Raw genomic sequence first — 16,813 nt, 5'->3', positions numbered from 1 at the left:
TCTAAAATTCACTAGAACACAGTCCCCTTTATTATCTTTCGGTGTGTGTCCCACCCAGCTTATTCTATGGACATGCAGAATTTCACCATGCAGAACAGGCGGAATCGGTCTATACCTGTTCAGCCAGTGGCTGACTTTGTTCTTCAGCTCTGGATAACTTTCTAGTTTACCCTCTTCCAGTTCTGGAACCCCTATTAAGACAAGAGAATATGAAAATGATTCAGGCGAGAGGTCAATACGTGGGTATTTATTCGTTCATTTAGCTTTGTCAAGTAGACCATTGCCTAGGCCCTCCTCTACCCCTGTGTCGCGTGCCTTCCCGTGGTTCCTATCATTCACTGATCCCCTTATCTGTGCGCCTTTCTCTATAACCTGTCTCCCTTCCCCTTGTATAGCTGGGGACCCATTTGTTGTACCTATACTGCCCGGCTCAAATCTATTGGCAGATTGCGCGAGTGTATCAGCCTTACTTATGCTGGGCACAAGAGTTGGATTCTTTGTATTTCTCAAAGTATTGGCTGAATTCACTGTACTTAGGGCCAATATTGGTTCTGAGTACCTCATCAACATCTCCTTATTTGCCTGTGTTGATTCTTCTAGTTTTAATAGTCTCTCACCTATAGCTTTTACCGTTTCTATAAGGGGTAACATGAGTGACTTAACCAGGTGTTCCATTTTAGACAAGAATCCCTCTATATGTTCCGTATTATCCTTCTCATGGGTTACATGCCCTGGCATAATGGTATCAGGATCTGATGGTTTCTTTGTAGCTATAGGCGGGGTCTGTTCTAATATACTTGTGGTCTGCACTGCTATGCTAACACTCCTAGGTAATTTATTTTTACTTCCTCCTTTCCCAGCTTTTAATGTCGCTGTTTTTGCTCTATATTTCTTATTTGTTTTTGGCGTATTTGCAGTGATTACTTTTGCTGCTGAGTGTTTTTTACTACAGTTGAATTGTTTTTAGTCTTAGATCTGGTCCTAGGGAGTGGTGTACTTTCACTAATTGCGCTAACCGCATTTAACTCACTAGACTCAACTAGCTCTTCAACACAACCACTACCCTGCGTGATAGATGAATTTATCGTGGCAGGGGGGGAACCTTCACCACTAATTGCCAAGTTATTTTCCCCCACTTTTAACCTTACTTGCTGTGGTGTACTTGAATTTGCGATAGCCCCCATGGATGATCGTCTCAAATATAACGGTTCTAACGAGAGACGTCTCTCTGTCAAGGCAATTTCTTTTTCAAGAACACTAGCTGCTCTTATTATGAAGTTATCCAGCGTTCCCACAGCACTACCCCCAACCCCCCCTTTCTCCCGATATCATTTTGAGTTGCCATGAGCTCCCACCTATTTGTGTTGTTAACTTTACGCAGAGTGTCACAATAAATGCTTACAGTGATTTGGCGTTAGTAAGGTTGCCCAGCCCAGCCTCAACCTGCCACGAACAGCCACAAACGGCCCCGCCCTTGTCCCGGGCTACTCCTGCGCGCGTCCCACGACGCGGGAGATCCCGCGGTGTTTTATGCGCCACCGGGCGCGTGTTCATATGGGCATGAGCAGGAGGGGTTTGTGGGAAATGTAGTTTCCCCCACTCAGCGGCCACGCAGAATGGCAACAGCAGCGGCGGTGGGGGGAAACCAACAGCAGCACCAAAAGAGCAGGGCAGCAAGGAATCAATCCAGGTATGTCCTCCGCATTCAAAATTTTAGTCCCAAAAGCAGCGAGAAAGCATTGACCCAAGTTTTGTACAGCTTTTAAAATTCACACATGCAACTACTACTTTGTTTATACTCTGTTGGAATAAGCTTAGAAGGGGAATACATGCTTTTTAGACTAACAATCAGCAAAAACAATTTTCCACATGTGTAAACTTCAAATTGATTTGTTAGGTGTGAATTTCTGATACATTATTTCTGCATTGTTTTATTGATTGCTTCTGTATTTTGCAGACTTTGGAACCTGAAGCACCTCCATGTGGAATTCTGTACTCACCTCCTCAATGCTGGCCACAAGAGGGAGCGATCAAATTTCAGAATGTAGAAATGTGTTACCGCAAAGACCTACCTTTAGTCCTTAAAAATGTATCTTTTGAAATTAAACCGAAAGAAAAGATTGGTATTGTTGGCAGAACTGGATCAGGTAAAATGTATTAAGCAAAAAAGCTACTAACACCATGGTTGTTTAGAGCACGGTGTGATGGGTATGTTTATTACCTGAACCACTTTCACATTTCAATGACCTATTGTAAACACTACGGAGCATATGTACAAGCCCCTATCACCACCACAACGTCACCTATATGTACAAGGCAACGTTAAGCCACTTAACATGGCTTCACGCTGCCTTGTACATAAGGGCCCCTTTCACGCTATGGTTAGCTTGAAAGGGGTAGGCAGTGGGTGTTGCGGGGGGCATTCCACCGCAACACCCATTCATGTTGACGCTGCCCCCATGTATAAGGGTGGCGTACATAGGAGGCAGCGCCAACAGGTAAAAAACTGATCTTAAGATGGCGAAATGAGGAGAAATACATTATTTCTCATCGTTTTTGCTTTTTCCATGTGTGCTGCCTTGTGCAAAATGCCATTGTTTGTTTATGTACTGTAAGGTGTCCCTTCCTGTACAAAAACAAACATTTTGTCACTTTCATGTGTGCTGCATGAAGCAGCACGCATTAAAGTGACAGAATGGCATTTTTAGGATTGTTTATGTGCTGGAAGGGACACCTTCCTACACATAAACAATCCTCCCCTGCACGCAGACACCCTTCTACTCTAGTGCAAGGGTGCCTGCGTCTGCGCTAAGTTGCTAAACCTAGCGATATCGCAGGTGGAAACGCAAAGCTGCACCACATTCTTGTAAATATGGTGCAGCCTAGCGTTTCAGAAGTGGAGGAGTGAGGCGTTAAGCAACGACGGCTAACGCCTCTCTCCTCCACTTCCTTGTACATATCCCCCTACATTGTTTTAGTGAAAATGGTAAAAAATATATATTTACAAATATTGGAAGCTGAAAGAGCAGCAATGTTGCTGTCTGGCCGCAGAAACAAGAACCATGTTGCATCTGTTCATACTGCATCTGCATTTGTAGTAAATTTGTCTTTGCACCTCAGATCTTTTGTCTTTTTATGGACCCTATTTTGGTTGACTTTAGGACTTGGTGCCCTTTACGACTGCTAAACAGTAGTAAAGCACCTGTAATATCCTCCCCTCTAAATCGTTCTGTACATTGGGCCGCCCTATTTGGCCTATTTAATTTCACTGTAAGTAAATGATGCATTAATTGCACCTATGGAATGGAACGTTAACTGTCATATTTAGGCTGCAGTGTGTATATATACCACCCACACATATGACAAAAAAATATTTTTCGCAGGGTCACCACTGTGCTCAGCTTAAATATACCGCTGTGATAGATGGACAGGAAAACAGCTTTTACCATGTAGAAAAACCCTAAATTCATATAGTCATAAGTCACTCTTAAAGTGTACATTGTAAGCCCACAAATCAGGGTGCTAATATATAAAAATAGGGCAGACTCATGTTGGGGTTAATGTGCCCTCACAGTGAAATTAAAAACCAAACGCTATTTCACTCGGTAGTCCAGGCTGCACCTTACTCTAATAGGTGTGGGTGGATTAAAATCTTTATTTTCCACCACCACTAAGGAGAGAGCTAGACAAAGGCTTCAAATATATTTCCTGCTTAGTTTTTTTAATCTACCTTAATAGTGAAATTCGATTTTGGATTACACATGCAGAAAAGTCTCTTTGTAAAAATGTACTTTAGGCTGCCTGATCTATAACTGGTGTCAAACCAGTACTGCAACTTATCACACCTCCAGAGTTGGAATACACATCCTTGGCTGGGAGAACGTCTTGTCTCTGGGCCTAGGAAAGGCCAATGGATGTTAGCTGCTGACCACTTTGACCACTCTGCAGGGGTTAGCTATCTGGGAGTGGACAGGAACAGTTGGCAGAACAAAGAGCAATCTTAACACTAGCTATTTTGACTTGAAGATACCAGTGAGGGCTTCTCACTTCCAGGACCCTCTTAGACTGCCTCTCCCCAGTCATATTAGAAGGGAAAGCCAGTTTTGCCATCGTTTTTCACTGCTGTAAGGCTATCTTGCTCCATATGCTATCATGGGGGATGCTGGCTACAGTGGCTACCAGCATATCTTCCCATAGGAACAAGATAGGACATACACGTCTGGTATCCCTGAACTCAGAATTTAATAACACATCTTTTAGGAAAGGTTGTTTTTAAATCCTGTGTTTGAGAACAGCACTTTTAGAAAGTAGCTGTTCTCTTGTCTGACCTTTCGGTGTGCCTTGGCCTGTTTGTGAATTAACTGTCTGGTTTGAGAGTGACAGGGGCTGGGGAGCCCCAGGAGGCTGGCTGGGTCAGCCCTAGGCTGAATTACTGTATTTCCAACTTGAGTGGTGGGAGGAGATAGCACCTGGGCCTGAATAGGGCTGTGCCTGCCTTCCACAATGCTGGCTCCACCTCCTGCTGGGCGGCTGACGACCCTGCCCCTCACTCTGAAAGGAAAGGAGAAGCCAGGAAAACAAAGTGCTCAAGGAACACCCAGAACTGGTTCAGACCAGGCTCAGGGCCCACTTGCACAAAGAGAACAAAGACTTTTAGGCGTATAAGTACAGGACCCCTGACAACAGAAAATTTGATCATCCTGGAATCAAAAAGGAACCTCTGCCAAGGAGAAAGCTGAAACTGAAGAAGGAAGACTGTCCTGCTGTTGCTCTGCTGGACTGACCTGCTGTTGCTTTGCTGCCAAGGAGAGGGGAAGGACTTTGCTTTGTGCTGTGTCCCTTTGCTTGAAGGAATCTCCAAGGGCCTGAGAAGAGCTGGCTCCCTGTTAAGAAGTCCCAGGAACAAAAGGACTTCACCCCCAGCTTCCCTGAACTCTGCTGAGAGAGTTCTGTTCTTCCTAGAGTGCTTGGGCCAGTTTGGTGCCTCTGGAAGTTGTACCTGTGTCGGGAAGCTGAAAACGAAGCTTTTAAAGACTTTCTGCAAGTTTTGTCGCATCGCTAGCTTGCGGAGTGCATCCCTGACAGTGCGAGGAAATTCCCGCTGCTACGAAGGTCAAGTTCGTCGCAGCACCTGTTGCCGCTGCCAGAGCCGTCACATCCTTCGTTTGCGGGATGCACCAGACAACTGGAAGATTACCATCGCTGCGAGTGTCGTCGCAGAGCCTGTCGTCACTGGGTGAGATCGCCGCACCGCTTGCTTGTGGACCGCATCACGTCACTGCGAGTGTCGTCGCAGAAGCCATCGAATCGAGGAGCGGCGAGAGAGAGATCATCGCTGGTCTGCGCCTCGTCGCCCTGGAGATCGTCCCAACACCAAAGATCATCGCATCGTGCCTTTGCGAGAGAAAACTTCCTACGGAACCTACGCACCGGAATCCATACAAGTCCACCTTCCTCCCCATACAGACCGGATTCGTCGCAACTGAGGTTCCGTAAAAAATTATTACGGCGTTCTGGGCATTACCGAATATGGACGAGTTTGGTATCTACGAACCGTAAATGGCGAGTTCGGCAAGAGTGTGTATTTTCGCTACACTACCTGCCAGGGTTCGTCTAATATTACGGGTTCTTCATCTGAACCCTTGGGTTCCATTTTAGATACGGCATCCATTTTGTTTCTTGCCCTCACGTAGTCAGCGAGCAGGTAACTGTTCGCCCCCTGACCCTCTAGTTCCCAAGCCTTGCGGAAGACGCATATTCCTTTCATGCATCTTTATGGCCGGAGGAATGACACAGCGAAGGCAGATGGCCCAGCTTGAGGGTGATCTGGTTGTACCGGCCTATTGTGACAGCCGTGCAGGCGATGGATCCAGCTCTTTGATCCTACGATCATGCTTCCGATATTACCCTCACCCTCTTTTCTCTACACGTGTCTGACTTCCTTGCAGCTGCCCTTGGCTTTTCTTCTTTGTCATTTACAACTCTCATGGGTGTGCCTAGTGGTGGGAAGATGTACTTTTACAGTTGGGAACCGACATTGCTACTGTAATTATGTTCCGGGATTCTGAACACATGAAAGCGACCCTTTTGAAGTTTTACTGTGGGAACTGAATTGTAACCTTTTGTTCACATGTTGTGCAATGGCAGCATTTTGTATAAAAGAGAGCGACCTACATATGCAATTCGAAGCAGACTCGCAGAACCTACATGCCTATGTACTTCTAATGACTCTTGTTTCCCTGCAGTAATAAACGCTGATCTTTGACGCCGAAGGAAGTGTCCCGTGTCTCTGTAGTTGTGCGCCGAAACAGGTATCCCATGAAGGTTATAGGTGTTGTTCCCTGGCACCGCTGGTTCTGTTAAAAGTCCAGTCCTTCAGTTGGCGCCCAACGTGGGGCTCGACTTCAGCGGTACCGGTCCAAAGCCTGATGATCGTGAGGAACTTCGTGTGAAATCTCCGAGGGAAGGTGCACCCCGCTTCATCGATCCTGTTGTCGAAATAAGTGGCCCGAAGATTTTCCCTGCGAAGATTCCCGCCTCCTGACGGCTGCGACGGACCGATGCCCTGACTGTCGACCTGTCTTCGACGCCCGGCGCAGACCTTACGTACAAGCGAGACGATAGACGGGCCTTCCTGGTGACGCCATTGAAGTTCTGAGTTAAGTATTTGTGGGTCGCTCCCAGTCCTTAGTGGTTGTTCTAGCTTCTCGAAAGCTTTGTTGTAGCCTTTAAGGCTTTGTTGTAATAGCTCACTGAGCTTTGTTATAGCCTCTTCAGGCTTTGTTGTTAGCTCTCCGAGCTTTGTGGTAGCCTTAAGGCTTTGTTGTATTGCATGGTTCCATTGCATTTGTCGTTCTTAGTATTGGTTCTTAGTATTATTTGACAGTTGCAATTGCCAAAAACCGAGGGTTTTGACTTACACGAGGTTTAACTACTTCTGTAATCCTTGAAGTTTGATACTAGGTTAGTGTGCACGATGCCTAGCCATAGTGGTTTGTTTCGTATTTTCAAATGTTGCGCAATGGATTCCCGGTTGGAGGACTCGTGTCCGATACCTCCAGTTGGAACTCCGATACATGATCTTTATAGTCGACATGGGGTGGGTCCTATAATATATAATGATTACTGGGTCCGCTATACAAAGAAAGACGGTGACCTTAGATGGCCACCACATGGAACTTTTGAACTTTCGATTTTAGACAATCTTGAGGCTAAATTATTTTTAAAGAAAGCTAGGCCAGCTATGTTTGATTCCTTTCGGATATGGCGTAAAGAGGCCAAGCAGAAAGAAATCAAACAACTTAAAAAGGATCAAAAACAAGGGTTCGTTCCGATAATGCAAACTATACGAGAATGTAAACAGGAAAAAGAAAAAAAGGAAATGGAAATTTCTACTAGATTGCATCACATGAAAATAGATAAATGTTATCCGGTTTTACCGACTAGTCTGGATAAGAAAGGAGAAGATTCGAAGGAGGATTCCTTGTTATCGTATTTAATGAAATCACCACCTCCTTATGTACAGGGTGCTACTGCCCCTGTACCTCCTCCTGTTGTTCCTCCTGTTGTTCCACTTATTGCTCCAGCGGCTGCGGGTCAGCCGTTGTTAACCCTACGTTTGTTCCACCACCTGTCCTTGTTCCTACTGCCCCTGTACCTGTACCTTCGCAGACTGTTGTTTCTGCTACTCCGACTACCTTGTCCGTTCCTACTATGCCTTCCTTCACCTCCAGTGTTGTTGCCCCTGTTTTTATTTCTCCTTCTGTTCGTAAGCGTGTTCCTAACTCTGTTGCTACCCTTTATTCACCACTTTCTGGTCCGTTATTCCCGTCTGATTTATCTGAAACTCCTCAGATCCCTAGTGGTAGGGAGAAAGAGACGTTAGTAACCATGGCACATAGGTGGATAAGACATCCTGCTAACTACACTCCTCGTGTGGTCTTTGACACGTTTTCTCAGTTTAATGAGCCTACGCAGAGATTCGTGTTTGAAGAGATGTGTAACTTTTTGAGGGAAGAATGGTATAACGATGATGTGGATAATGTACCGCCCGACATAATTGAACTCCAGAGTCACTTTTCGAACGGTATGATCGTAGGTGAAGATGTACGACGTGCCGTGGAACGCTTGTTAGCAGTCAGATCCACAGCGCATTCTCGGGTATCATTAGATGATACCACTGAGAATTGGAAAGCGGCTCCTGGTCAGTATCCTATGAGAGAGGTTCCGCCACTTTGGTGCCTGGTGACCCTGGTGCTGCCCCTCCGGTTTTACCGCATTTTCGAAGAGTGTGGATACACCTACCATGGAAACGATCGGAAGTTTTGCAAGTGAAGCAATCCTTGCCCGATCCGCGTAAAAATCCGGCTGGTTATTATAAGGAGTTATCCCAACTGGTGGAAGCTTCTGTTATGAACCTTGCCGACATCGACATGTTGTTCGGTAATGTTGTACCGCAACCAGTTTGGGCGAAAATTCGTCAATCCAACCACGCAATTGAGCTAGGGGGTGATTGGGCTGCACTGATAGCGGCTGATGCATTACAAGTTGGAGGGGCTAAGCCTGAACAGCTGATCTTGGATTTGCCTCAGAAAATCATTACGCTCATGAAAACTCTCATGCCAGCGATGAAGGTGAACTGGGATAAGTTATCAGCTTGTAAGCAAAAGAAAGACGAGAGTGTCTCGGATTTCTTCACAAGGTTTGAGGAAGCATTTGTCGACCACAGCGGCCAGGACATGGGCGCTGAGGGAGGCCAGCGGTTATTTGTTGACAAGTTCGTGTCGAATTTGTTGCCTGAGCTAAGCAACAAATTGAAGAATTCAGAAAGTGCGTGGGCGGTTTCAACCACTGCACAGATATTAGCAACAGCCCAATATTATGAGAATAGGGAAAAGGAGGAAAGTGATCGTGTAGAAAAGAAAACGAAGGAGCTCAAAACGAAGGTTTTGTTGCAGCAAGCATATCCTCCACGATCAAACCAAAATGATTCGCAACAGCAGTATCGACCACGGGCACAGCCCGATAGGATGCAGCCGCGCTCTGATAACTTTGATTATAGACCTTCACTTGGGTATAATCAGTGCGCATATTGTAGGAGAGAGGGACACATAAAATATGATTGTCCTGCCTTACGGGACCGTTTGAATGGTGTGTCAACACGAGGAAACCGTGGTGGTGGTCCTCAACAGGCATCACGAGGTAGAGGTCGTGGTTCATCCCAAAATCAGATTGATCGCCATCAAAATCAATCGGATGCGAATAATTGCTTTGACCAGCGAAATGCGGGGTCAGTTCGATCTGCACAATATAATGTGGACGATTATTACATAGAACATGAGACTGATGCAAACGACCATTACTAGGACAGCCAACGGCAAAGAGAGGGAGTAGTATCAGTTCCGGTTGATCAGAGTGGGCCTTACGTTGCAGTGGCTACATCGGGCGTAGTTGAGCCTTTTCTGTTAGACACTGGTGCGACGAAAAGTTCCATAATGCATTCGAAACTCCCTGGCGCACCTTTGTCTGGCTTAACAAATGTTTCCGTTGGATTCTCCGGCGCCCCTGTTAGCAACCAAGTCTCTTGTCCTTTGTCCCTTATGATTGGACCTCGTGAGCTAACGGCTCCACTGATTCTATCTACAGGTTGTGGTGAGAATCTTTTGGGCCTGGATTTGTTGAAACGACTATATGCAACATTGTATTGTTCCCCCGAAGGAGTGGAGCTTACATTGGGACGGAAAGTGATCTCTCCCATGTATTTGTCGGTCGATAAATTCCCAACGGAATTAAGTTCCCTCCCTGCGTCCCTATGGGCCACAGGTCCCAATGATGTGGGCCTGTTAGACATTCCACCTTATGTGATTCAATTGAAACCGAACGTGCGATTACCACGTTTACCTCAATATCGTATCTCTCTTGATGGCGAACGAGCGCTGTTAGCGATTGTTCATGATCTAATTGGAAAAGGTGTTGTTGAAGAAACTCGTGGAAACGTGTGTAATAGCCCTGTATTGCCTATTCTGAAACGAACTGACCCAACTAAACCTCCTGTGTATCGTTTTGTAATAGATTTGAGAGAGGTAAATAAAATAGTGGTTCCACAATTTCCTGTGGTTCCCGATATCACGGCCTTACTAACAATGATTCCGGCATCTGCCTCCTGGTTCACAGTGATCGATCTAAAGAATGCTTTCTTTAGCATCCCGATTGCAGAGGAAAGCAGAGACCTATTCGGATTCTCATTAGGTGGTCGCAGTTTTAGGCTAAAACGCGCTCCACAGGGCTACTGTGAGAGGCCGTCAATCTACAGCCAAGCACTTAAAGGTCAGCTTGATGCCTTTGTTTTACCAACGGGTGCGGCTTTGATTCAATACGTTGACGATCTTTTAGTGGCAGCTGATACAGAAGCTATTTGCAAAACGGCTACGGTATCATTATTACACTATCTACATGACTTACACCACAAGGTATCGCCTTCAAAGCTACAGTATTTTTGTCAAGAAGTTACCTATCTAGGTCACTTATTGTCAAAAGAGGGGAGAAGGTTGACCCCAGAAAGAATCGCAGCGATTTCCCGAATGACTGTGCCTAAGAGCCAGAGAGATGTTCGTGCCTTTTTAGGTATTACGTCCTATTGCAGACAATGGATTCCAAATTTTTCATTGTTGGCGAAACCATTGATAGCCCTTACGTGCAAGGATGTTCCATCCCCATTGCCTTGGTCTGAAGAGTGTCAGAAAAGTTTTTCTGAATTGCGTGATGCGTTGTGTTCGGCTCCTGTGTTGGGCACTCCTGACTACAGTAAGCCGTTTACGCTATACATTCACGAGAGGGATGGTTGTGCGTTGAGTGTTCTGACACAACCTTTTGGCGGCAAGCAACGCCCATGCGCCTATTTTTCTTCGACTTTAGACCCAGTAGCTAGAGCCTTGCCGAGTTGTTTGAGGGCAACAGCGGCAGCTGCGGCGTCCATTCGCCAGTCCGCCGTCTAGTCATGGATAATATGCTTACGGTGATGGTTCCGCATGCAGTTGACACTCTATTGAATCGAACGAAAACTCAACATTTGACGAGCGCAAGATTGTCTGGATATGAGTTGACATTACTGGCCAGTCATATACGGATAAAACGATGTAATGTGTTGAATCCAGCAACATTGCTGCCGATCGACACGGAGTCAAGTGGTGAAGCACTACATGATTGTTATCTCAGAACTGAAGAAGAAACTAAGGGTCGTATTGACCTAAAAGATACTCCATTGGCAGATCCCGATGGTACTTTATATGTGGATGGTTCCTGTTTCAAGTTGCCGAATGGTGATGTGACGACTGCGTATGCTGTAGTAACATTGAGTACGATTGTGGAAAGCGCAAGATTGAGTCAGAATTCGGCTCAGGCTGCTGAGCTGCTCGCATTGACGAGAGCGTGTGTATTGTCTAAAGATAAACGGGTGAATGTATTTACAGATAGCCAGTATGCGTTTGGTGTGGCACATAGTTTTGGGCGACTGTAGAGAGAGAGAGGATTCCTTACGTCGCATGGCACGAAGATTCAGCATGGTCAGCTTGTAAATGATCTTTTAGATGCACTCACATTGCCTAAACAGGTGGCCGTAGTCAAATGTAGTGCGCATCAGAAAGTAACGGACGATGTGGGTCGTGGTAATGCGTTTGCGGATGAAACGGCTAAAGAGACAGCTAAAGATTTGACGAACAGAATGTATGTTACGAGCTCAGTGAGATGGCCAACAGAGACTGGTATGTGTGAAGACACAATTGAGAGTGTGAAGGGAATACAGAATGAAGCCACTGAGACGGAAAGGACTAAATGGAAAGAGAGCACGGGAAGATTGGATGGGAATGGATGTTGGGTTGATTTATCAGAGAAGCAGAGATGGATGTTACCGGATGCGTATGTGCTCGCTGTTGTTACAATGGCTCATGGTATGGCGCACATCAACACGAAAGGCATATGCAAGTTGTTGTCTCATGTATGGAAGAATGATGGGATCACTAAGTGTGCAGAGAGAGTGGTTAAAAATTGTATGGTGTGTTTGATGCACAATCCTGGTAAGGGCACCCCCACTCCTCCTGGCCATTTTGCCCCTCCTACGTACCCTTTCGAAGTCATCCAGTTGGACTTTATCCACATGGACCGATGTAACAACTTGAAGTACGTTTTGTTTGTGGTGTGTGCATTCTCTAGGTGGATTGAGGCCTACCCCCTTAAGGATAATACGGCCTTATCCACGGCAAAAATTTTGCTCAAAGAGTATTTTCCCCGCTACGGAATGCCTCGGGTCGTATGGTCGGACAACGGAAGTGAGTTTGTTGGGAGTGTGATGAAGAGTGTGTGTCGTGGTTTAGGGATAGTGCAAAAGTTTCATAGTGCAAACCATCCACAATCAGCAGGCTTGGTGGAAGGATATAATGGAACCCTAAAACTAAAATTGGCTAAAATTCAGGCAACAACTGGTCTATCATGGCCCGACGCTCTGCCTCTAGCTCTCCTGTCGACCAGGGCAACTGTACACTCTCGAGTAGGGCTCAGCCCATACGAGATTGTGTTCGGCCGTCCTGCTAATGTATGGGGAGTCCTAAGGCCTAAGGAGTTTGATAGAGTTGAATATCCTATGTTGATTGATTATCTCTATGATCTGACTGCTAAATTGAGTTTGATTCATCAACAGGTCTTTGAGGCTCTGCCGTCACAAACAGAGGGTCCTGGTCATCGGCTCCAACCCGGAGATTGGCTTCTCGTCCGAAACTTCGGACGAAAACGGAATCTTGAACCGAGATTTGTGGGTCCGTTCCAAGTACAGCTAGCTACGAGGACGGCGGTTCGACTGCAGGGACGCAAAAATTGGGTACATGCTACCCACACCAAAAAAGTCCCGCTTCCTTTGCCGTCGGACACCTGGATAAGAAGAGGTTTTTCTTCATGTGAAACAGACACTCCACAACACTTTGTTCCGTTCAGCGAAGCTCAGTCCATAGCTGACACCCCTCGAACAATTTCTTTGCCATCGCCATTGGAGAACTCTGAAAAATTGCCTGAACAATTAAACACTCATTTGCCATCCAATCCACTGTTTGAAGATCAGACTCGCCCTGGGAGCAGCCGATACTTTCTCCGTTCACGTACGAGCCACAAATAAAAAGATTTTTTTGTTTTTAGGTTCTACATTTGCTCTGAACATAGTGGACATTGTATATTGTGTATCTTTTTCCTTTTTCGTACAGCCAAGAACATTATTTAGCCAGAACCTACCATCCAGGTGGGCCGTAGGGCCGTGCGGGTACTCCCTTCTGTTTAGCAGCTATCGACACAAGGTCGGTTTCTTTTATCGATTTCTGGGAACTCCTGGGAATTGGTAATCGCTATTCAGAACGAAGTGCGTCAAGAACGTCGCGGACGGTCGTTAGGGGATGGAATCATCATTGTCAGAGCTGTCGAAAAGAGAGGAAATGTTGGCGCAAAGATCTGCATTGCATAAAATGTTTCATACGAAATGGGTTTTCTTACAGGTGATCATACTGTTCCTGACTATATCTATGTTACTGGTAGGGGGAGTATATTATGGGTCCCAATTCTTATTGTCTTCTGCTACACCTACTCTTGCATCTCGTGATCTATATTCCGTTTCAACTGTCTCTCCACATTCCTTTTATCTTCTGCCTCAACACGAACAAGTCAGACGTGCGGAATTCAGAAACAACTCTTTTATTCAACTCTTGCATCAGCATCAGTTAGTGGTAAACACCACCAATTGTTGGGTGTGTGGGTTAATGCCACATACCATGGATAAGGGTATTCCGTACTTAGTTCTGCCTTATAGTGCCCAAGGGTCAGCTCGAGCATTGCAAACCATGTTCCGTAGCGCACTAGATTCCTACCCCCATCGAGAACCACGATCAGCAAACTTTGGTCCTGGCCCGTACCACAAGACTCTGGCGAGAGCCATTGCAGACTTAGATAGAGATATTTTTGACGCATCGCTCATCCCAGAGGAAGAGGTGCGAGCATATAAGGAACTAAGTGAGGCTGAGTACAGCTTATCAGTGGGTGAGAGGCAGCTTAAAAGCTCGTTACCGATATGGATTGTACCTCACCTCGGTGATTTCTGCTTGAAAGGTCTTGGTCGAAATCCGAGAGCTCAGTTTGGGGAGAGCGCGTGTACTGAGACATATGTCTTACCAACGCTCTCCTCCCCTGTCTTCCTGCCTGCCAAGGGTACCTACTTTGTATGTTATGATCGAGCCTATACGTGGTTACCTCATGACTTCTCGGGTACCTGCTATATTGCGAATCTTTTGCCCCCGTCTTTCACTGTGGCCTCTGATTATCACAGAACTAGAATTGTGAGAGGTGTGGTTAGCAAAGAAGATACTGCCGGACAAGAAGCGGGAGACTTCTTTAAGGGTTTCCTACCGTTCTGGGGACCGATGGTTAATAGCAGGAACCTGAGGCAGTTAACTCGTGTAGTAGAATCAACTGCCAATATAACTGCAAGTGCCCTTGGTAATTTGACAGCCGAACTTCAGGCGGATAGACTAATGACGTTGCAGAACCGTATGGTTCTAGATATCGTTCTAGCAGATAGAGGTGGGGTTTGTAAAGTCATCCATTCGAGCTGCTGCGTATTCATACCTGATAACGCTCCAACGGTTTATCAAGCCATCTCTAAGTTGCACAAAATTTCGGAGTCCATACACGTGGACGAAGGAAATTGGACGCTTCTGGGATGGTTTTGGGGTCTGATATCGACTTGGGGTTGGAAGATTCTGATGATCATAGGGGTTGTCGTGACATTTCTGTTCTCATGTTGTCTTTGTGTGCAATGTGGTCCTGCCTTATGTGGCCTTTGTGCTACGACGTGTATAAGACAGCCCGTTGTCACCAAAGAGGCATTGAAGGATAGAATAATGCATCAGCAACATCTAAATGATCTGATGAGTATCGAAATCGATTATGATTCCGACTAGTGCTTGCCTACATGAGGGCAAAAGGACCGTCTGAGGTTCCGTAAAAAATTATTACGGCGTTCTGGGCATTACCGAATATGGACGAGTTTGGTATCTACGAACCGTAAATGGCGAGTTCGGCAAGAGTGTGTATTTTCGCTACACTACCTGCCAGGGTTCGTCTAATATTACGGGTTCTTCATCTGAACCCTTGGGTTCCATTTTAGATACGGCATCCATTTTGTTTCTTGCCCTCACGTAGTCAGCGAGCAGGTAACTGTTCGCCCCCTGACCCTCTAGTTCCCAAGCCTTGCGGAAGACGCATATTCCTTTCATGCATCTTTATGGCCGGAGGAATGACACAGCGAAGGCAGATGGCCCAGCTTGAGGGTGATCTGGTTGTACCGGCCTATTGTGACAGCCGTGCAGGCGATGGATCCAGCTCTTTGATCCTACGATCATGCTTCCGATATTACCCTCACCCTCTTTTCTCTACACGTGTCTGACTTCCTTGCAGCTGCCCTTGGCTTTTCTTCTTTGTCATTTACAACTCTCATAGGTGTGCCTAGTGGTGGGAAGATGTACTTTTACAGTTGGGAACCGGCATTGCTACTGTAATTATGTTCCGGGATTCTGAACACATGAAAGCGACCCTTTTGAAGTTTTACTGTGGGAACTGAATTGTAACCTTTTGTTCACATGTTGTGCAATGGCAGCATTTTGTATAAAAGAGAGCGACCTACATATGCAATTCGAAGCAGACTCGCAGAACCTACATGCCTATGTACTTCTAATGACTCTTGTTTCCCTGCAGTAATAAACGCTGATCTTTGACGCCGAAGGAAGTGTCCCGTGTCTCTGTAGTTGTGCGCCGAAACAGGTATCCCATGAAGGTTATAGGTGTTGTTCCCTGGCACCGCTGGTTCTGTTAAAAGTCCAGTCCTTCACAACACGCCCGCTGCTGCAGTTGGGTTGTCGCATCGCCTCCCCAGGGTCTCAGGAGCAACACATCGCTTGTTTTCCACCGCACCAGCTTCTGCTTTGGAACTTTGTGGCTTTTAAAAGGTACTGTTGGCAAAACGTGACGCAACTGTGAACTTTTCACGCAACTGTGGATTATTTTATCGCAACCTTAAGAACTCTTTTGAAAACATATTCTTGAACTGTGTATGTTGGATTTTTGTTGTTTTGGTCTTATGTAGTTTAGATTAAATACCTTTATTTTTCTAAACTGTTGTGGAGTAAGTTTGTGGTGTTTTCACTGTGTTACTGTTAGTGTTGGTACAAATACTTTGCACATTGCTTTTGGATAAGCCTGACTGCTTGTGCCAAGCAGAGTTTATCTAGAGTGTTTCCTCCTTACCCTGACTAGAGGCAAGGGTCCCTATTTGGAGAGTGGTACCTTCCTCTGCCAACTAGAGACCCCCAGTTCTAACAGTATTACTTATATCTCCCCCCCAAAAAAAAGAGGCAGTCAGGCACTTTCTTTTGCAGACACATGCAATAGTTCGCTTGTGCCTGCCGTCGCATTATTTACTAGAACCTTATTCAGAAAAGTAATTAGTCAAATAACATAGTTAAATTCAATTCATATGCTTATACAGGAGCCTAAAGCAAAAGTTTGAGGCAAGCTCCTACAACCTGAGTCAATTATTTAAACATCAAATAAGGGGAAAAACAGACAACAAACCAAAAAATGTATTCACCAAGTAATTTAATGTACTTATTTATGGTGAAAGCTCAAGTAATATTCAAGAGATACCGTTCAGAAGATGGTTGCTCCAAGGAGGAACGTGCTTAATGTCCTTGGATAGGCCTAGACTTACCTTTGTGTGTCCCTTATCGTG

At 45.7% G+C, this 16,813-nt stretch overlaps 1 protein-coding gene across 3 annotated transcripts in view; it reads left to right on the top strand.

Annotated features, from left to right (window-relative positions):
• LOC144773252 (ATP-binding cassette sub-family C member 5-like) overlaps positions 1–16,813 on the top strand; it is a 2,136,031-nt gene that overhangs the window by 1,937,678 nt on the left and 181,540 nt on the right. For all 3 annotated transcript variants that reach the window (XM_078658154.1, XM_078658153.1, XM_078658155.1), the window contains one exon: positions 1,958–2,147. In XM_078658154.1, the coding sequence (XP_078514280.1) occupies positions 1,958–2,147 (190 nt within the window). The remainder of the gene's footprint in view (positions 1–1,957; positions 2,148–16,813) is intronic.

This window comes from Lissotriton helveticus, chromosome 8 (genome assembly GCF_964261635.1).
Source record: "Lissotriton helveticus chromosome 8, aLisHel1.1, whole genome shotgun sequence".
Classification (NCBI taxonomy): Eukaryota; Metazoa; Chordata; class Amphibia; order Caudata; family Salamandridae; genus Lissotriton; species Lissotriton helveticus.
The sequence above is the reverse complement of the archived record's forward strand: the minus strand, read 5'-3'. Positions and strand labels throughout refer to the sequence as shown.